This window comes from Trachurus japonicus, chromosome 5 (assembly GCF_045865225.1).
Source record: "Trachurus japonicus isolate A0001 chromosome 5, Traja_1.0".
In the NCBI taxonomy this organism is placed as follows: domain Eukaryota; kingdom Metazoa; phylum Chordata; class Actinopteri; order Carangiformes; family Carangidae; genus Trachurus; species Trachurus japonicus.
Genome location: NC_140911.1, coordinates 12,777,401 through 12,791,883, shown reverse-complemented (window position 1 = coordinate 12,791,883; position 14,483 = coordinate 12,777,401). Strand labels below are relative to the sequence as shown.

General features: G+C 43.3%; 2 protein-coding genes across 5 annotated transcripts in view; one reads left to right on the top strand and one right to left on the bottom strand.

The window, feature by feature from the left end:
- The window catches only part of comtb (catechol-O-methyltransferase b), a 216,197-nt gene that overhangs the window by 8,308 nt on the left and 193,406 nt on the right, over positions 1-14,483 (bottom strand). The gene's annotated exons all lie outside the window — the stretch shown is intronic.
- LOC146987226 (semaphorin-3F-like) overlaps positions 5,105-14,483 on the top strand; it is a 56,343-nt gene continuing 46,964 nt past the window's right edge. For all 4 annotated transcript variants that reach the window (XM_085776350.1, XM_085776348.1, XM_085776349.1 and 1 more), the window contains exon 1: positions 5,105-5,293. In XM_085776350.1, the coding sequence (XP_085632476.1) occupies positions 5,176-5,293 (118 nt within the window). In that variant the 5' untranslated portion in view covers positions 5,105-5,175. The remainder of the gene's footprint in view (positions 5,294-14,483) is intronic.

Sequence of the window (14,483 nt, the reverse complement as noted above, 5' to 3'; positions counted from 1 at the left end):
GCTTTTTGGGGCAATCAGTAATTGGCTAATTTGTCTTTAACTTGACCAACACTGATACATCTGCAGAAACAGAAAATCCTCATCACTACTATGTTTTTCCTCAGACCCACAAAGCAAAGTCTACAGAGCGTGCAATGTGTCACATCTCTCTTCACACTGAAACTGGGATTGTGTTGCAGATGATCGCTTGAACTGTGCAAGAATCACAAATGCTAATATAACACCTGGCATCCGTTCATACCCTGCAGGCCGAGCCCCACAAAAAGCACTGTCACACCTCAGCTGGAATGCAGGTTCCTCTGCAGAACATTACAGCAACTTCATACACCACTTAGATAGATGTCAACAGCAGCCTGGTGTCATGCACTGCCAAGATTTTTATCACAAATATTACAGTTCAGGCCCACTTAGGAGCAACAAGTCCTTCTGGGTAATGTACACAGTCACCTTGGATCCCTATCAAGCAGAATACGATATGCATGCATAGACTAATACGCAGTCGTGGCTGACAGCTGATTGTCTCGGTCCTTTCAGACGACTGGCCCGGGCAAGGAATGTGTAGTGATGTGGCTTTGGAGACGCTGAAGGCAGTGCCTCTCAGAAAATCTCCATGTCTTTACTGAATAGATAACTTGTCCAGAGGAGGAGGAAGAACTTGGACTCATTAGAGTGATCCTTTTCTATTTGACCTCTGCCAAGTCACTTAAAAAAGAACCTTTATGCTGGGTCAGGGCGCAGAGTGAAGGCTACACAGCCAGCATCATGGCTTCATATGGAAAAAGAGGTGAGCAGGACAGCTTCTTTTGACCCTATTGAACACACAGCTGAACACCTTACAAACTTTGTCCCTAACTCCCTGACAGACTTAATGGTGAATCCAGTGCACGCAATTTAAAGCCCCAGATTGAATGAGGGGCAGATAATGCAGGTGTGAAAGAACACTGAATGGAAAATGATTAAAAATGGGAAAATGTTTAATTTTCTCAATGAGCTTTAGAAAATCTTCCCAGGCGGTAACGCCGTGACTTTGAAGCGTCCAATCAGTATTTGAATAGGGGAGCAAATTAGGCATTTTAATCATCGTTTTTCGTGTACCATCAAATGAATTACATTTCTCAGCCTTTTTCAAATCAATGGGTACATAACCAAGATAAGACTTTTAATTTCTGATAAGTTGGAGCCAACAATCATTACATTGTCTGTGCTCTAAGTCACTAAAATTGACTTGGCAGGTCAAATACTCAATAGAGTGAAGTCAGAGTAATGCTGTAATAAACTTGCTCAGGTAAAACTTTAACCAAGTGAATTTAGAAGTTGATATGAGTTACTTAACATTTATAATACACAGTTAAACATGTATAAGGTGAGAAAAGTGAGCTTGTAAAAAAAATACTTATTACAAAGATTTGTTTTGAAGTTGATTGAGAGATGAAGAATAGGCACCATTTAAGCCAAATGTTGTTGAACAATTCCCCTCCACACCTCATGTGTGGGTGGCAGATGGTGGCTCGCTGGTTGTCACAGTGATAGAGGACGGAAATACAGTCGACTGATCCAAGGCAAGCAAACACCTCCTTCTTGAGACACACTCGGCCGTACTATAGCAGCTGCAGATGGAAGAAGAGACCTGCGCTAGACCAGAGCTGATCCATACATTCACATAGAAGCAGCAGCGTCCCCCACCCCTCCCCCCGCTTCTTTAATCAGCTTTCGTTGAAGCATGAGTTGTTAATGTGCTAATAATTAATTTATACAGTATACTGATAATAACTGATAACCGTATTTAGGATAGGAATTTTATCTCTGTGGTGTAAACCCAAACTGCAGGTATAATATTCAATAGGAAATTACTCAATGGGATTAACACCACTGTTGCTTCATGTATAATTAGAAATCATTTCCCAACACAAATCAATTTCTAAGTTGATCTGTGTTCTTGAAGAAAATTGGTTGTTGTGTTTACATTGTAATTTTTTATAAACTATACAACATTAACAACACAGGTGCCTGCATTGGACATGGATTTAAAATGTTTGCAGGTAATGTTTTTATCTATTTGCCATAGAAAAATTACACTTTTTAAAAGCACTTATTAATTATTTACTCATTCCTTATAAATCAATCATATGGAATTGATAAGAACAAGTTGCCTTGCCAGGTTGTGAAAAATTCCTTTTCCTATTTGACCATTCAGAAATGATATGATGATGATGGCATTTTTGATACATTTGAACATTTACAGCTGTAAGGTTTGTTATGACTTGGCTGTTGAAGGAGGAAGTATTTATTTTAAGTAGCCTAAGTTTTTGGAGAAGGCATGGCAGTTGCAGGAGAACTTTGTATCTGTAATTCACATTTGGAGAATTTTTACTTACTATTCTTTTTATATTCTGCACCACCTGGTGGCTTCTTAAAAGGTGGGAAACCTACAAACATTTATAGCATTACATTGAAAGCATTATATATCTTATAAATAATTCAATTATTAACCACTGATTAAACATATTAAAATGTATGCTTTTTGATAATGATGATGATAATAATGATTATGATTAAGGAAAGAAAAAAAGGGGCAGATATTAAACTTAAGAAAAATGTGGCTCCCTGACAGTATAGACAGGGCAGGCCTGTCTGTATGGTACAGTGTGGCTATAGACAGTAGTAAATCATGTCTCCCCTGTCTGGCTGATGGGCGGCTCGGCTCGGCGCTGCCCGCCCTGTGGGTGTGTTTATGGCAAATAGGCCTGTGCATCCACCTGCTAGCGCCCTGCCTCCCTCCAGTCAGGAGCGCCTAACTTTCCTGAGGAGCACACGCCGCATGCCTGGACGCCTCCACACCACAGGGACTTTGTTTCCAACTGATTTTTTTCCCCACGAGATGTTGATCGTGGTCGCGCGACCACAACCGCTCCTCGCCTCGCGGTCTCGCACTAGATTGAACTAGAGAAACATTTTTTGCTCCTTTCCCCCCTCAGTTTCTTCCACCACACTGACAACTCACTCCGGGGCCAATAACCAACCGCGCAGCGTGCGCAGGTAGACTGAGCGCTCTCCTGAACAGGGACTGTCCACGGGCAGAAGCCGCCCCGGGATTTTCTATTGTTTCTATTGATTTCAACTTGGAGGCGAAAGTGATCTGTTGGAATTGGTTTGTTCAATGACTTACAAGGTTGGATCTGAAGTTATATTCGGAGATCAGTAAGAGCAAGGTAAGCCTGGCTGTGTTGCTGCTGTTTTTACTTGTTGTTTTCTATTTAAACCCGCTTTATTATTACTGAAGGAAAATCTTACCTGTTTGCATCAGCGAGATCTTTTATTATTATTTCTTATATGATTATTTCCAACGTGCCCCGGTCCCTGCTTTATCTTATTCTCTAGATATGTAAATGCAGAATTTACATGAATCATAAATCTAATGTCTGATAGAACACAGCCTTCATTTCTATGCGAACCTTTATTGCTATTTATTTAATTGCTATTCAGTTTACCGTGCGCTCTAATACCGCACCAGACTGTTTACAGTTCTGTCGTCCATGTGCGGCCAAGACTGCCAGGCTGTTACACACACACACTTGAGTCTATGTTGTGTTTCAGCAACACTGAACATTCTTGCATTCATTTTCTTTTCTTCATTTGAAAGAACATGTACTGACCAAAAATGACAGGCTTCTGAAAAGTTTCATAGTGCTCGTATATTCAGCTTTCACGGCACAGGAGGAGGCTTTTTATTTGTCTCAATTGTTGTGAAATGTGAAAAACAATCAGAGTGCATCCTTTGTTGTCCTATGGATACAGCAGCAGGGTTCAAGAGGAGAGTTGTGCTGCAACTTAACACTGAATTTATGCAAAAACAAATAATAAAGAAGAATCAGTGAGAGCATCAGAGGCTGGAAGAAACAGTCTCCTAAGATTAAAAGAGCTATTTGAAGCAGTGACATAGACTCAGATGTTTTCATGAAACATCCTCGTAAACGTATGCATTAATTTTACAACATAATATGTTGAGCTCTTTAGGATAATTTTAGTTTAAGTCTTTTACAATCCCTCCCAGTCTTGTTTGATTTCATTTGCTTGTGTGAAGGACTTGGCCTCTGTCTCAGAATAAACAGCTGGATGGTTAACAAATTGTCAGTAAACAGGCGAGGTTTAAACAGCTGCTTATGCCCATAAATCCAGTCCAGCCGAGCGAGCGCAGGACTCTTTGGCACCACCGACGTCTCAGAAAAGTGCCGTTTGATGGGGACAACCCGGTCCAAAGGTCCAGTGCCTGTGGTAGAGATGAGAGAAAGAGAAAATTTGCAGAGTGATTCCACCGTAAATGTGCAGTCACTAAGGTCTGGGAATAAAAAGAGAAAGTTAGATCAGGAAGCGGTAGCAAGGTGGAGATGATTAAAAGCACTGGGAGTGGATTTGATGGAGAGAGACTGAGGGCAAGAGGTGACCCATTAGACAAGTGTCTCTGCTGATCTGTGATGTATGTGTGGATCATTGTGGTCGCTCCCTGGTATCGATCATTCATTAACTAACAGAGCAGGACTTGTTGAATGGCCCCTGTTAGCGTTTGTCATCATTTGTAAACCCTTTTTTGGCAAGAGGGTAATATTTTATTTCTGATTATGCCGATCCCTGGCGTGTGAGGACGTGGTCTGACCTGGCATTAGGTGAAGCGATAATTACAGAGCAGCGCACACACGTATGGTGTCATGGAGTAGGAATGTGTTTTGGGTGTGCTGAGGGAAGCAGAAGAAAAGCTGCTCTCACTGGAGTCGGCGTGAGGTTTCCATCAGTTTTGTCACACTCTGAAAAACAAACGTAATTTTTCCCAAATGCAAGTGTGTGCACATCTCCTAAAAGCTTGGCTGCCCTGCATCAGGACTCATCACTTTTGTGACTCTTCCAAAGGTCTGGGTGTAATCGCTCCACACACCGCAGTGCTGCCTCACCAAAACCTGGTGGTGATGGGGCCCCTGGGAGCCGCTGATTTGACACTTCACATAAATGAATAAATAAAAACAGACACGTTGTGGCTGATTTTTTTTCTTTTTCTGCAGGGTTACGTTGGAAAAGCATCTTCTCACATGTTTCTTTTTGTCTCTGCAGAGCTAAAAAAAAAAAAAAGAGAGAGAAAGAGAGAGAGAAAATCAGTCTTTGTGAGCTACTGGAGGTTGGTCGACCATGCTGCTGTGGATGTGGATGGTCCACGCCCTCCTGGCGCTGTCCGGCTTCGCTCTGGGGAACCCTGCAGTGAACAATGACCCCTTGGCTGCACCTCGCGTCTTCATCTCCTTTAAAGGTAGGACGCCACCACCTTTTCCCGTCTGCCTCCCGATTCCTGGTTTTAGCAACTGGTGTTGTAACATCTCAGATATATCGTCATATTCTGCCGGTTCCTTAAACTCAGCCACATGTTTGCTCTGTGAATGACTGACGATGTGACAAACGTGTAATTGGAGCAATTGTGGCTTTGATAACTGCTCAAGGTTTTTGCAGAGGAAGAACTTAGAGCATCACCAGACTCTCGTGTTACACCGCAGAGCAGACCACAAACAAATCATGCACTTCTCTTTCGCTGCACACCCCAACCCCAACCCCACCCTCCCCATCCCCTCCTCAGACCTCCAGGCATTGTAATAATCACCAGATGCTTCCACTGGCCTATACTGTGCAAACAATTAAAAAACGCAAACAATGACTGAGCAAATGCACAAATTGAAGATGTATGTCTTGTTCATAGACACTTAGAAACACTATACATGATTATTGTTTTCGTTAATCAAATGCAGCGTCTTTATCTTCAATCATCTTTATTATGGAATCCCTAAATTGGAGGCACAAAGGGAGACGGGATAATAAGGAGCATGTAATAACTCCATAGCCATTATGTGATTATTCCCTGGTGAGGCAGGCATGTACTTCAGGGGAGCTGTGTTTGTGCGTTTCAGCAGCGTTGCAGATTAGGTGAGATGGGTTGCCGGGTTCTGAGGGGTGCAGAGAGACAGAGACAGAGAGAGGGAGAAAGGGAAAGAGAGAGAGAGAGGGTATTATCAAGAGCAAATTGCCAGGATCAGCCAAGCAGAGCGACGTCCCCGAGGCCTGTCCTGCTCGGAGATCAAGCCTTTGATTAGCATCCAGAGAAAAGCCGAGGGAGCGAGCAGCAGCAGCGCCCCTGTTTGCTTTGCTTTCCATTTCCCAGCGCTCCCTCGTACAAGTTGACTTAATTAAGTGGACTGGCACAGTTCATTGTTGAAGGCGTTTTCCTGCTTTAATCAAGTGGGATTTAACACATCAGTGAGTGCACACACAGAGCGCAGCAGTTTTTTTATTCTTCAAATATCATTTTAGCCCATTCTCGACACAAAGGCTGTGTTGTTTTTAGAACTGTGTAATTTTTTTTTTTTTTAATGTGTGTGGCGTCTGCGTTTGTAAGGTTTTCTGCAGACCGACCGGCTCTTATATTGGTGCATCTTTGGATGGCTGACCTCACCCAAAATATGTTTGAAAGCAGCCGACTACAGCCTCTATTCTATAGCTGCCAAGCAGGGTGGAAAAAGCTCGGCTCTCCTGCTTACCTGTGTGTGTTTGCCTCTCTAGTCAATATGAATTTCACAGTCTGCTGCTGCTGCCTCTCTCAGAGGAATGCACCCCCCTCTCCATTCAATATTATGACTCTCTCTCCCTTAATTGCTTTTTGAGAGGCCCATGTAGTCTTTACCTTGGCAAGCCGGCTGCACTTCCCCTGATGCATCGTGATGTGTTAAGTTTTTTTGCTTGAGCTGTCTGGGAGAGCCAGTTTGCCTCTCAGCAGCAACTTTAATGGAACACAATGCTACGACAAGTGTGGGCAATCTTCGGGTTCCTTAATGTGAGACTGAGGGAAAGAATGTGTTAATTATCAGTTCCTTCTTTATAATAATTGATCATTATGGCAACGCGTCACACTGTGAAGAAAAACTCAAATTGCAGCCATAAAGCTGAAGGTCTCACTCAGTGCTGAACTAAACACATGTTTCAAACTGATTAACTTGGTAGCTGAGGAGCGAGGTTAAGAACCATGACCTCCATCTGGGAGGCCCTCACTTCCCTATTAAAGCAGGCAGAGTAAATCATGGGACCTAATTGCTTTGCTTTGGCTTTGGCACAGCTTTTATGACAGCGACAACACCTTCTGTGATACTGGAAAAGAAAAAAAAAAAGCCACCATGCTCTTATAACAGTCTGAGCAGAGAGCCGGATCCACTTGAACACATTTCAGCAAGATTAGAGTTTGTAAAGTCTGAGGGATAAACCTTGGACGTAGACTTTGTTCAGGCTTATCACGTCCTCTGTGGGAGTAAGCTGAGGAGAAAGGGCAGAGTTAGCGAGAAGAAAAAAGTCAGACTCCGTTTAGCCAACAAATAGTAACAGTAATCAATGTCAGATGAGCAAAGGGAGTAGTTTGTAGAATGAGGAGCGGGAACGAAGCAAGTCTGCCTCAGTCTGCCTCAGATAATAAATTGATATTTTAATGTTACTTGAGACAAGTCTGCAGTTGCCAAGACAAGAGTCATATCAATTACTCACCTGGAGCCGCTGCTAGTTCGGAGTTAACGCACACACTGCAGGTGGGTTTTTATCCATATGTTTGGGTGTCAACTTTTATTTTGAGCTTGAAAAACCAAAATCTCAGCGCAAAGACTGAACATTCAGAACAGAATCAGGAATATCTCTAAAGTTAATTGGCTACGATGGAAAGATGGCTGAGACGGAAAAGTTGGCGTGCAATCAAAATGTACGAATAACATACACATACTGGATTTAAATGTCTTGAATGTCTCCAGTTGCTTTGCACTGTGATGAGCAGTAAGTTGACCGTAACCTTCCTCTCATATGCATACATGGAACATATCATTTACTGTCATTTAAAGTTATATTGGCACTATTTTAACATCATCCTCTACAGTGATTTTAGCTTTTTATTTTGAGAACTCTCAGGAAATTATTGTAATAACCATAACCTGACGTCTTTAAACTTTTTTTTTTTTAGCACTGTTGCATCTCAGACTCATGCAAGTGTTTTATTCAGTGGCTTCTTTATTTATAGACGTGGAACTGTGGTATAGTGAAGCCATCATTCAATTTGAAGCTACCATGGTTAAATTGTAAAGCTGTCCATCTCTGAAGTGAAAATACCGAATTACCATGTGAAAGGATCGTGTGAGAGCATCGCCTCTCCGTGAGACTCCCAAGTCATGCAAGTGCCTTTGTGCCATAAATCCATTAATAGGTCAGCTGATTTATATATGCAGCTTTTCTTTTTCTTTTTTTTTTTTTAGATCACAAAGTACAGAAAACATTACATTTTCTGAATGGATGGAGCTCTCCGGGGGATGTTTTGGCCATGCCCTGTTTTGCAAAGAGTGTAACGTTATTGCTGTTGGCCCACATTCCCTCTATGACATATCTGAGTTCATGCATTAAGCAGATCCAAATCTAAATCCATGCTTATGGCTCGACAGTTTCAGGCCTTATACCGTACATGAGCCTCATCTGAGCTGCCTTGACTTTGTTCCCTTCAATTCATCACAAATCATCACTTTGCTCCAGCTCAGTGCAATTCGCTGTCCTTGCTATAGATGCAGTTGTTTACATGGAAGATGTAACTGGTGACTTAGACCCTTCAGTGGTATCTTTAGAGATCTTTAAACAAGACCACCTCTCAGACTGCATAGATAAACAGACAACAGGTAAACACTGGTTCAGAGTAAACACAGGCACAGGGTCAAGAATCTCCATGACTGTAAATTTTCACTTTGAAAAGCCACAGAGACGTAAACCACAGCTGAGGGCGGAGCCGCGTCACAAAGAGCATGTGAGAATTAACACAGTGCTCCTCTCACCTTTTTCTTTGTCGGTGTTAATGAAATCTGAAACGGCTGCTGCTCTGGCAACAGCAGCAGTGGAATTATAGTCTGGGAGTACAAAGGAAAAGTCCTTTAAATACCATAACATCATAAGGATTACAGCATAACAACCCCCCCCCCCCCCCCCGCCCACCTCCTCCTCCTCCTCTCTCTGAGCACACACACACCAGGCCAAATCCACAGGGACAACACCAGAATGTGGGTCAGCTTTGCCACAACACAACACACACACGCACACACTCCTCACCGCTGGCAGTGCAGGTGGCGGTGAGAGGACGCGGCTCTGGCTCGTCGTTATTCCAAATATTTCTCATCTGCACGCCCTCCTGTGAGCAGCTAACAGCAGGCTCCTATTTATACTCCTCAGCAAAGTCTTTAGTCTATATCGGGTGCGAGCGTATATGTGTGGCCGAGTGTGTTTGTGTGGGTGGGAGGCAGCGTGGACCGTTAGAAAACTCACTGTTGGGGTTGATTCCTGTCTGTGTGGTGGAGTAGTTCTGCTTCTGACGTTCTGTTTGTGTTATTTTGGTTATGAGAATGACGTCAGATGAGCTCAGCAGTGTTTCCGTCCAGCGAAGTATTTGTTTTGATCAATCTACTGTTTGCTATCAGTTCATCTCTGGGCTCGCCCCTTCACCAACACCCTGTCACTTCTGCTGGTAAATGTTTAAACTCTTATTACTGCTGCTCACACAATACATTCCAATGGTCACTTTCTTCTCTGCGCTCCACAGGTAGACGTTAGCGCTCAGAGCTACCTTACCCTCTTATCACTGACCTGATTAACTATGACAGCAAAGCGTTAACTCAGTGTTGACTTTGTGAATAAGCAGCTATGATGTGGTTTCTTCTGCAAATCCTACGTCCAGGTTCAATGCAATGCATGGCGCTGTTATCATCACTGATAGCTCTCTGCTGTTTGCTCTCGCTAATCTTATTTGTAGGGATACTTCGAGCACGTTGGCGCACCATCGGCCTCAGCGTAATGTTGCAGCGTTGTTGTTGAACCACATGCAAAAGCCACAAAACCACTGTCCCAGCAGTCGTGCGGCGCTGCTGATGTTTGGCTAATTACTGTTTGTGAGGACAGGCTGAGTCCATATATCCCCATGGCAGCAAAGTAATGACTGAAAACCACTATTACTTTGGCCTGGTCCCAGACCTCAGCTTGTCTCCACGGCAGCAAAGCCAGGTTATATTTAGTGTAAAAACTCTCTTCTCCCTCAGCAGGCACACAGCAGTCATTTGTAGCACTGTGGTTAACCATTGAACACAGTCGGCGGGGCGGTGATGGTGGTTTAAGTGCAAACGCAGCTTGGTCCGACACAACTTGCACTTTGCTGTGATCCAGCTGTCAAGAGCGTCACTTAATTGTGAGGTCCTGTTATGGCAAAAAGCCGTCCTTAACTGCATAAAGCACAACACAGAGTTGATAGAGGAGTAAAAGTACGAAGTAAAAGGACACCGCGGTGCAGTCGGACTGTGGTGCACATGAGGCCTTTTTTTTGCCTGACATGTGGAGGTGTGTGTGTTTATATCAGAGTGGAGTTTGTGTCACATTCAAATCCTTACACCGCTGTAAAACAATATAAACCTCATGCCTTCAATTGCATATTAGTCTAATTGTCCAGAAAACAACATGTTGCTTTATCCCTTGGCTGAAAACCAATAATCAGGGATTTTGACATGAATTCAGCTTTTAGTCCTTTGAAAACAGAGTGCATGTCTCTCAGCAGCGAAAAAGCTAAATGAGCACACAATTGCATGCGCTATTTTTCATTGCAGTTCAATCAAAATGAGGCAAATTGTTGTTAAAATGAGATGTGATTGGTGGCTGGCCGCAGCGCTCGTCCAAACCAGAGGCACGGGATGATTATCTGGTCAGAGGCAATCGTTAGACTGTCACGTAACCTCAGATTGACAGGTCAGGAATCAGACATCGATTATCTGCCTGTGCATGTGCCCCTGTAACCTTAACCATGGATGACTGATGGAACCATGATTACATTTTATTTCCAGACCAGTGGATTCAATGAAGCAATGAAGATGATTGTGACAGCTGAAGTGGAAAAAAGTAACACCACTCTTCACATGAGGTCTGGTGGAATTCAAAAGATCTGTGTGGACGTTATTTCACAAAGACAAATTAACACATGTTCTCTATATGTTGCTTGCTGGTAAAAAGGTTAATCAGTTTAATAGGGTTTTAAATGTGTTTTTATTTTATTTTAATTTTATTTCAACGCATTTTTACAGCATAGCTGCTATTACAGGCTACAGTATTTTCACAGTTGATTAGCAGTATAGATTATCTGCTTGTTTGATCTTTAACAGCGCTTTAATCACTTCTCTTGGTTTAAATTCAAGTATTTCAGAGAAGGAATAACAATTACTCCTTATGACTTAGAAACTGAAACTGAACACTCCTGCTTGAAAAATAATAATAAGATTAATTGATTATCAAAATATTTCCTGATGAGTAATAACAACAGATAAGATAACGCTTTTATTGGCCCCACAGAAATTCACAGCATAACAGCAGCAGAGTAGTCAGTGCAAGAAAGATAGAAAGTGAAAGAGGTCTGCATCAAATATATAAAATAAGAATAACATAAATATACAAATAAAAACAATGATAAAAATGATGCAGTATGAAGAGCATTATTTAACAATAGACATATTGACCAATCAGCTATTAAAATTTTATGTCATGTGAACATTTCACGGTTGCATTAAAGTGTTGCACTGTCGTCTCCATAAAGCTTTTAGCAGTTAACCTGTCAGCTATGTGCACACTATCACAGAACACAGTCCTGCTTCTATTCTCTCGCTCCCCGTCAGGTGTGTTGTGCGTGGGACAGACGTGTGATATGTATGTTGGCACCTGAATCTAACAACGATCCATCTCTGGTGGTGCCAGTTACTCCCCTTCAAATAAAATTGCGGTCAGAGTGTCATCCCATCGCTGTGTCAGCCAACGGTTAGCGCCGTCTGCTTCCCACCCAGCTCTGATGCTTATGTGGCTCCTCGAATATCTTTTATCCTTTCCTTCCCATGGTTGTTAAACGCACACAAGCCGTCCCTTATGATGGCCCATGAATCGAGTCATTGTGTTTGAGTGTTACAGAATATAGCCACTTGGCACCTTGCTCTACTTGATTCTCATGCCATATGGCTGCAAGGTTGTAAAGTGTATCGTAGGCTGCCTGGGTGGTCCTAATGTTTGATAAAGGCGGAAGCTTGGATTCTCTTTCTCCAACATCTGGCCAGTGGTTGACGGATAAACTGCAGTGCACAGGTGCAGAAGTGTTAGTAGGTAACAAGGTTCTTACACATCTCCAGAGGATTATCGTGGGCAGGGGAAAGTGAAGGTGACAGAGTGGCATCTAAATATAGTCGAACTCATCTTTGAGGGCCTGCTCTCCTGCTGCACTGCTGTCCGTCTTCCCTCTCCTACTCGTTTCTCTTCCCTCGGCACAGGAGCGGCAGTAAATGCACAGGGCAAAGGGTGTTTGGGATTCCTGGCGTGGCATCACCGCTCGCTTTTAGCATCTGCAGGAAGAGGGATATGTTGTGTTGAGAGCGTGGTGTTCCCTCTCCGGTCAGGGTTCCACCTGTGGAACGGCCTCCTGAGTCGGGTTACCCGCTCTGTCAGTGCCTCGCCTCCGCTGAAACTGAGATCGCCTCTCAAAAAGACTGAGGACCTAGTGTTGTCTGTCCGTCTTGTCTTTCACGGGCATGTTGATGCATCTGTTACCCCCCCTCCTCCCACCCTATCGAATCCCTCTTCACCAGACTGGAAAATACCAGCCAAATTATCTAGATACTGTGAATCACTCTCTCTCTCCACTGGTGCAGCATCTCCTTCCAGTGTGTTTTATTTTTTATTTATGGAAATACAATTGTTCTTTTCCAGCTTTACATGAAATGGCCAGAGCTACAGAATCAGAGCAGCCATTAAAAACAGAATATGGGCAAACACGGTGGTGCTATAAATGATTCCACATGTTAAAACCGGCAGTAAGACGGGGCTTGGTTGTATCCTGCTGGGGTAAAGTTTTTCTGCCTGGTAGCTGGAGACTGTGTCAGTCATGTCGTGGGGGTTCTGTTAGCTGAGATTAAACTTTATGAAACTTTTTCAGTGATGTGGAGAAAACTGTCAGTCACCACCTTTTGTTATTGTACTTCTCTGTGTTCAGAACAGATAATGACACAGTGTTCTCAGGCTTGGCATAGTGGCCGAGCACCGCAGGCGACTGGTTTTATCTTGAGCCGGCGATGGGGTATCTAGCACACCTGCCAAGCTTCAAGGTTGGTCCTTTTCTAGGTGGCATAATTAAGACTTCCTGTGGGATTTGGGTTTTTTTTTCTCACCTGTGAAAACAGGGCATTAGTGGAGACTGGATAAACAGGTTGAGGACTCAGACTGGCTTTGTCTCTGCACTGCCGCTGGGGCTGAACACTGTATATTCTTAGCGCTAGTGTTTCTCTTGTGGCAGATTAAGGTGTCAAGTAGAATAATGGTCCAGACGGATTAAGACGTGTTCATGGCCCCAGCTCAAAGGTGCGCCCAAGTTTCATAAAGGGTTTGCGCTTCACAAAGGGATATAATGACACCTTTTTTAAATGTGCCTCTCAAAAGAAACCGAGTGAAATAGGACGTAAAGGTGATTTGACCCTGGTCATCTTCAAGCTCCCCACAGACCAATTGTGTTCTTGTAGATCAAAGGACGGAGAATTGCTTCTCATATTTTCCTCAAAGGTATGGATGATATTTCATTCTTGTCAAAGGCTGGCGGAGAGGCTGAAGGTCCTGCACAACTCTTCTGAACACCTTCCCTTCAACCTCTGCACATTCCTCTGTATCAACTCCCTCCCTTCACTCCCTCCTCTGGCTGTCTGCTGCTGCTTGTATCAAATTCAAAGCACAGCGCTGGCACACCAGCTTTTGAAGGGAAGGGATCTGCATCCCTGTACATACAGGGCTGTGGCTCCAGCTCCACATCACCCCTCCCCCTGCTCTGCAAGAGGATGCTTGGCTCGCTCTATGCTACAAAAGGCCAAGTCATCACTTGTTCGCTCTTGTTCTTTCCTTCCTTCCGGCTCCCAAATGGTCACTCCCTTTTTTGTGGTTGCAAACTTTAAAGGAAATACCTCATATCAGAATCTCTGAATCACATCCATATCTATGGAAACACTTTGAGTCTGTGTCCACAGACTGGTTGGCAGTGCTTTTGTTGCTCCTGACATTAAAAATTAGTGCACTATTGCACATATGAAATGAATGTAAATACAGATTGTTTAAAGGTCCATGTCCATTGTCTGAATGACAATTTATTCTCCAGATTATAATTCAGTTTTCAGGAGGCTTATTGCTTGTGAATCTTGTTCTTCTCAGCCTCTGAAAGTGCTTATGAAGGTTTGCTTAGGGCCCATCTCTATGCTTGTGTAATTCCCTGAAGACATGAAGTGTATGGGAGTTTCTCAGCGAGGTCAAGTGGGAGGGCATGACTCCGACTGAGGAGGTCAAGGCCACTGTCCGCCCTCTGATCTACAACCTCAATATAATTTCTCACCCTCTGT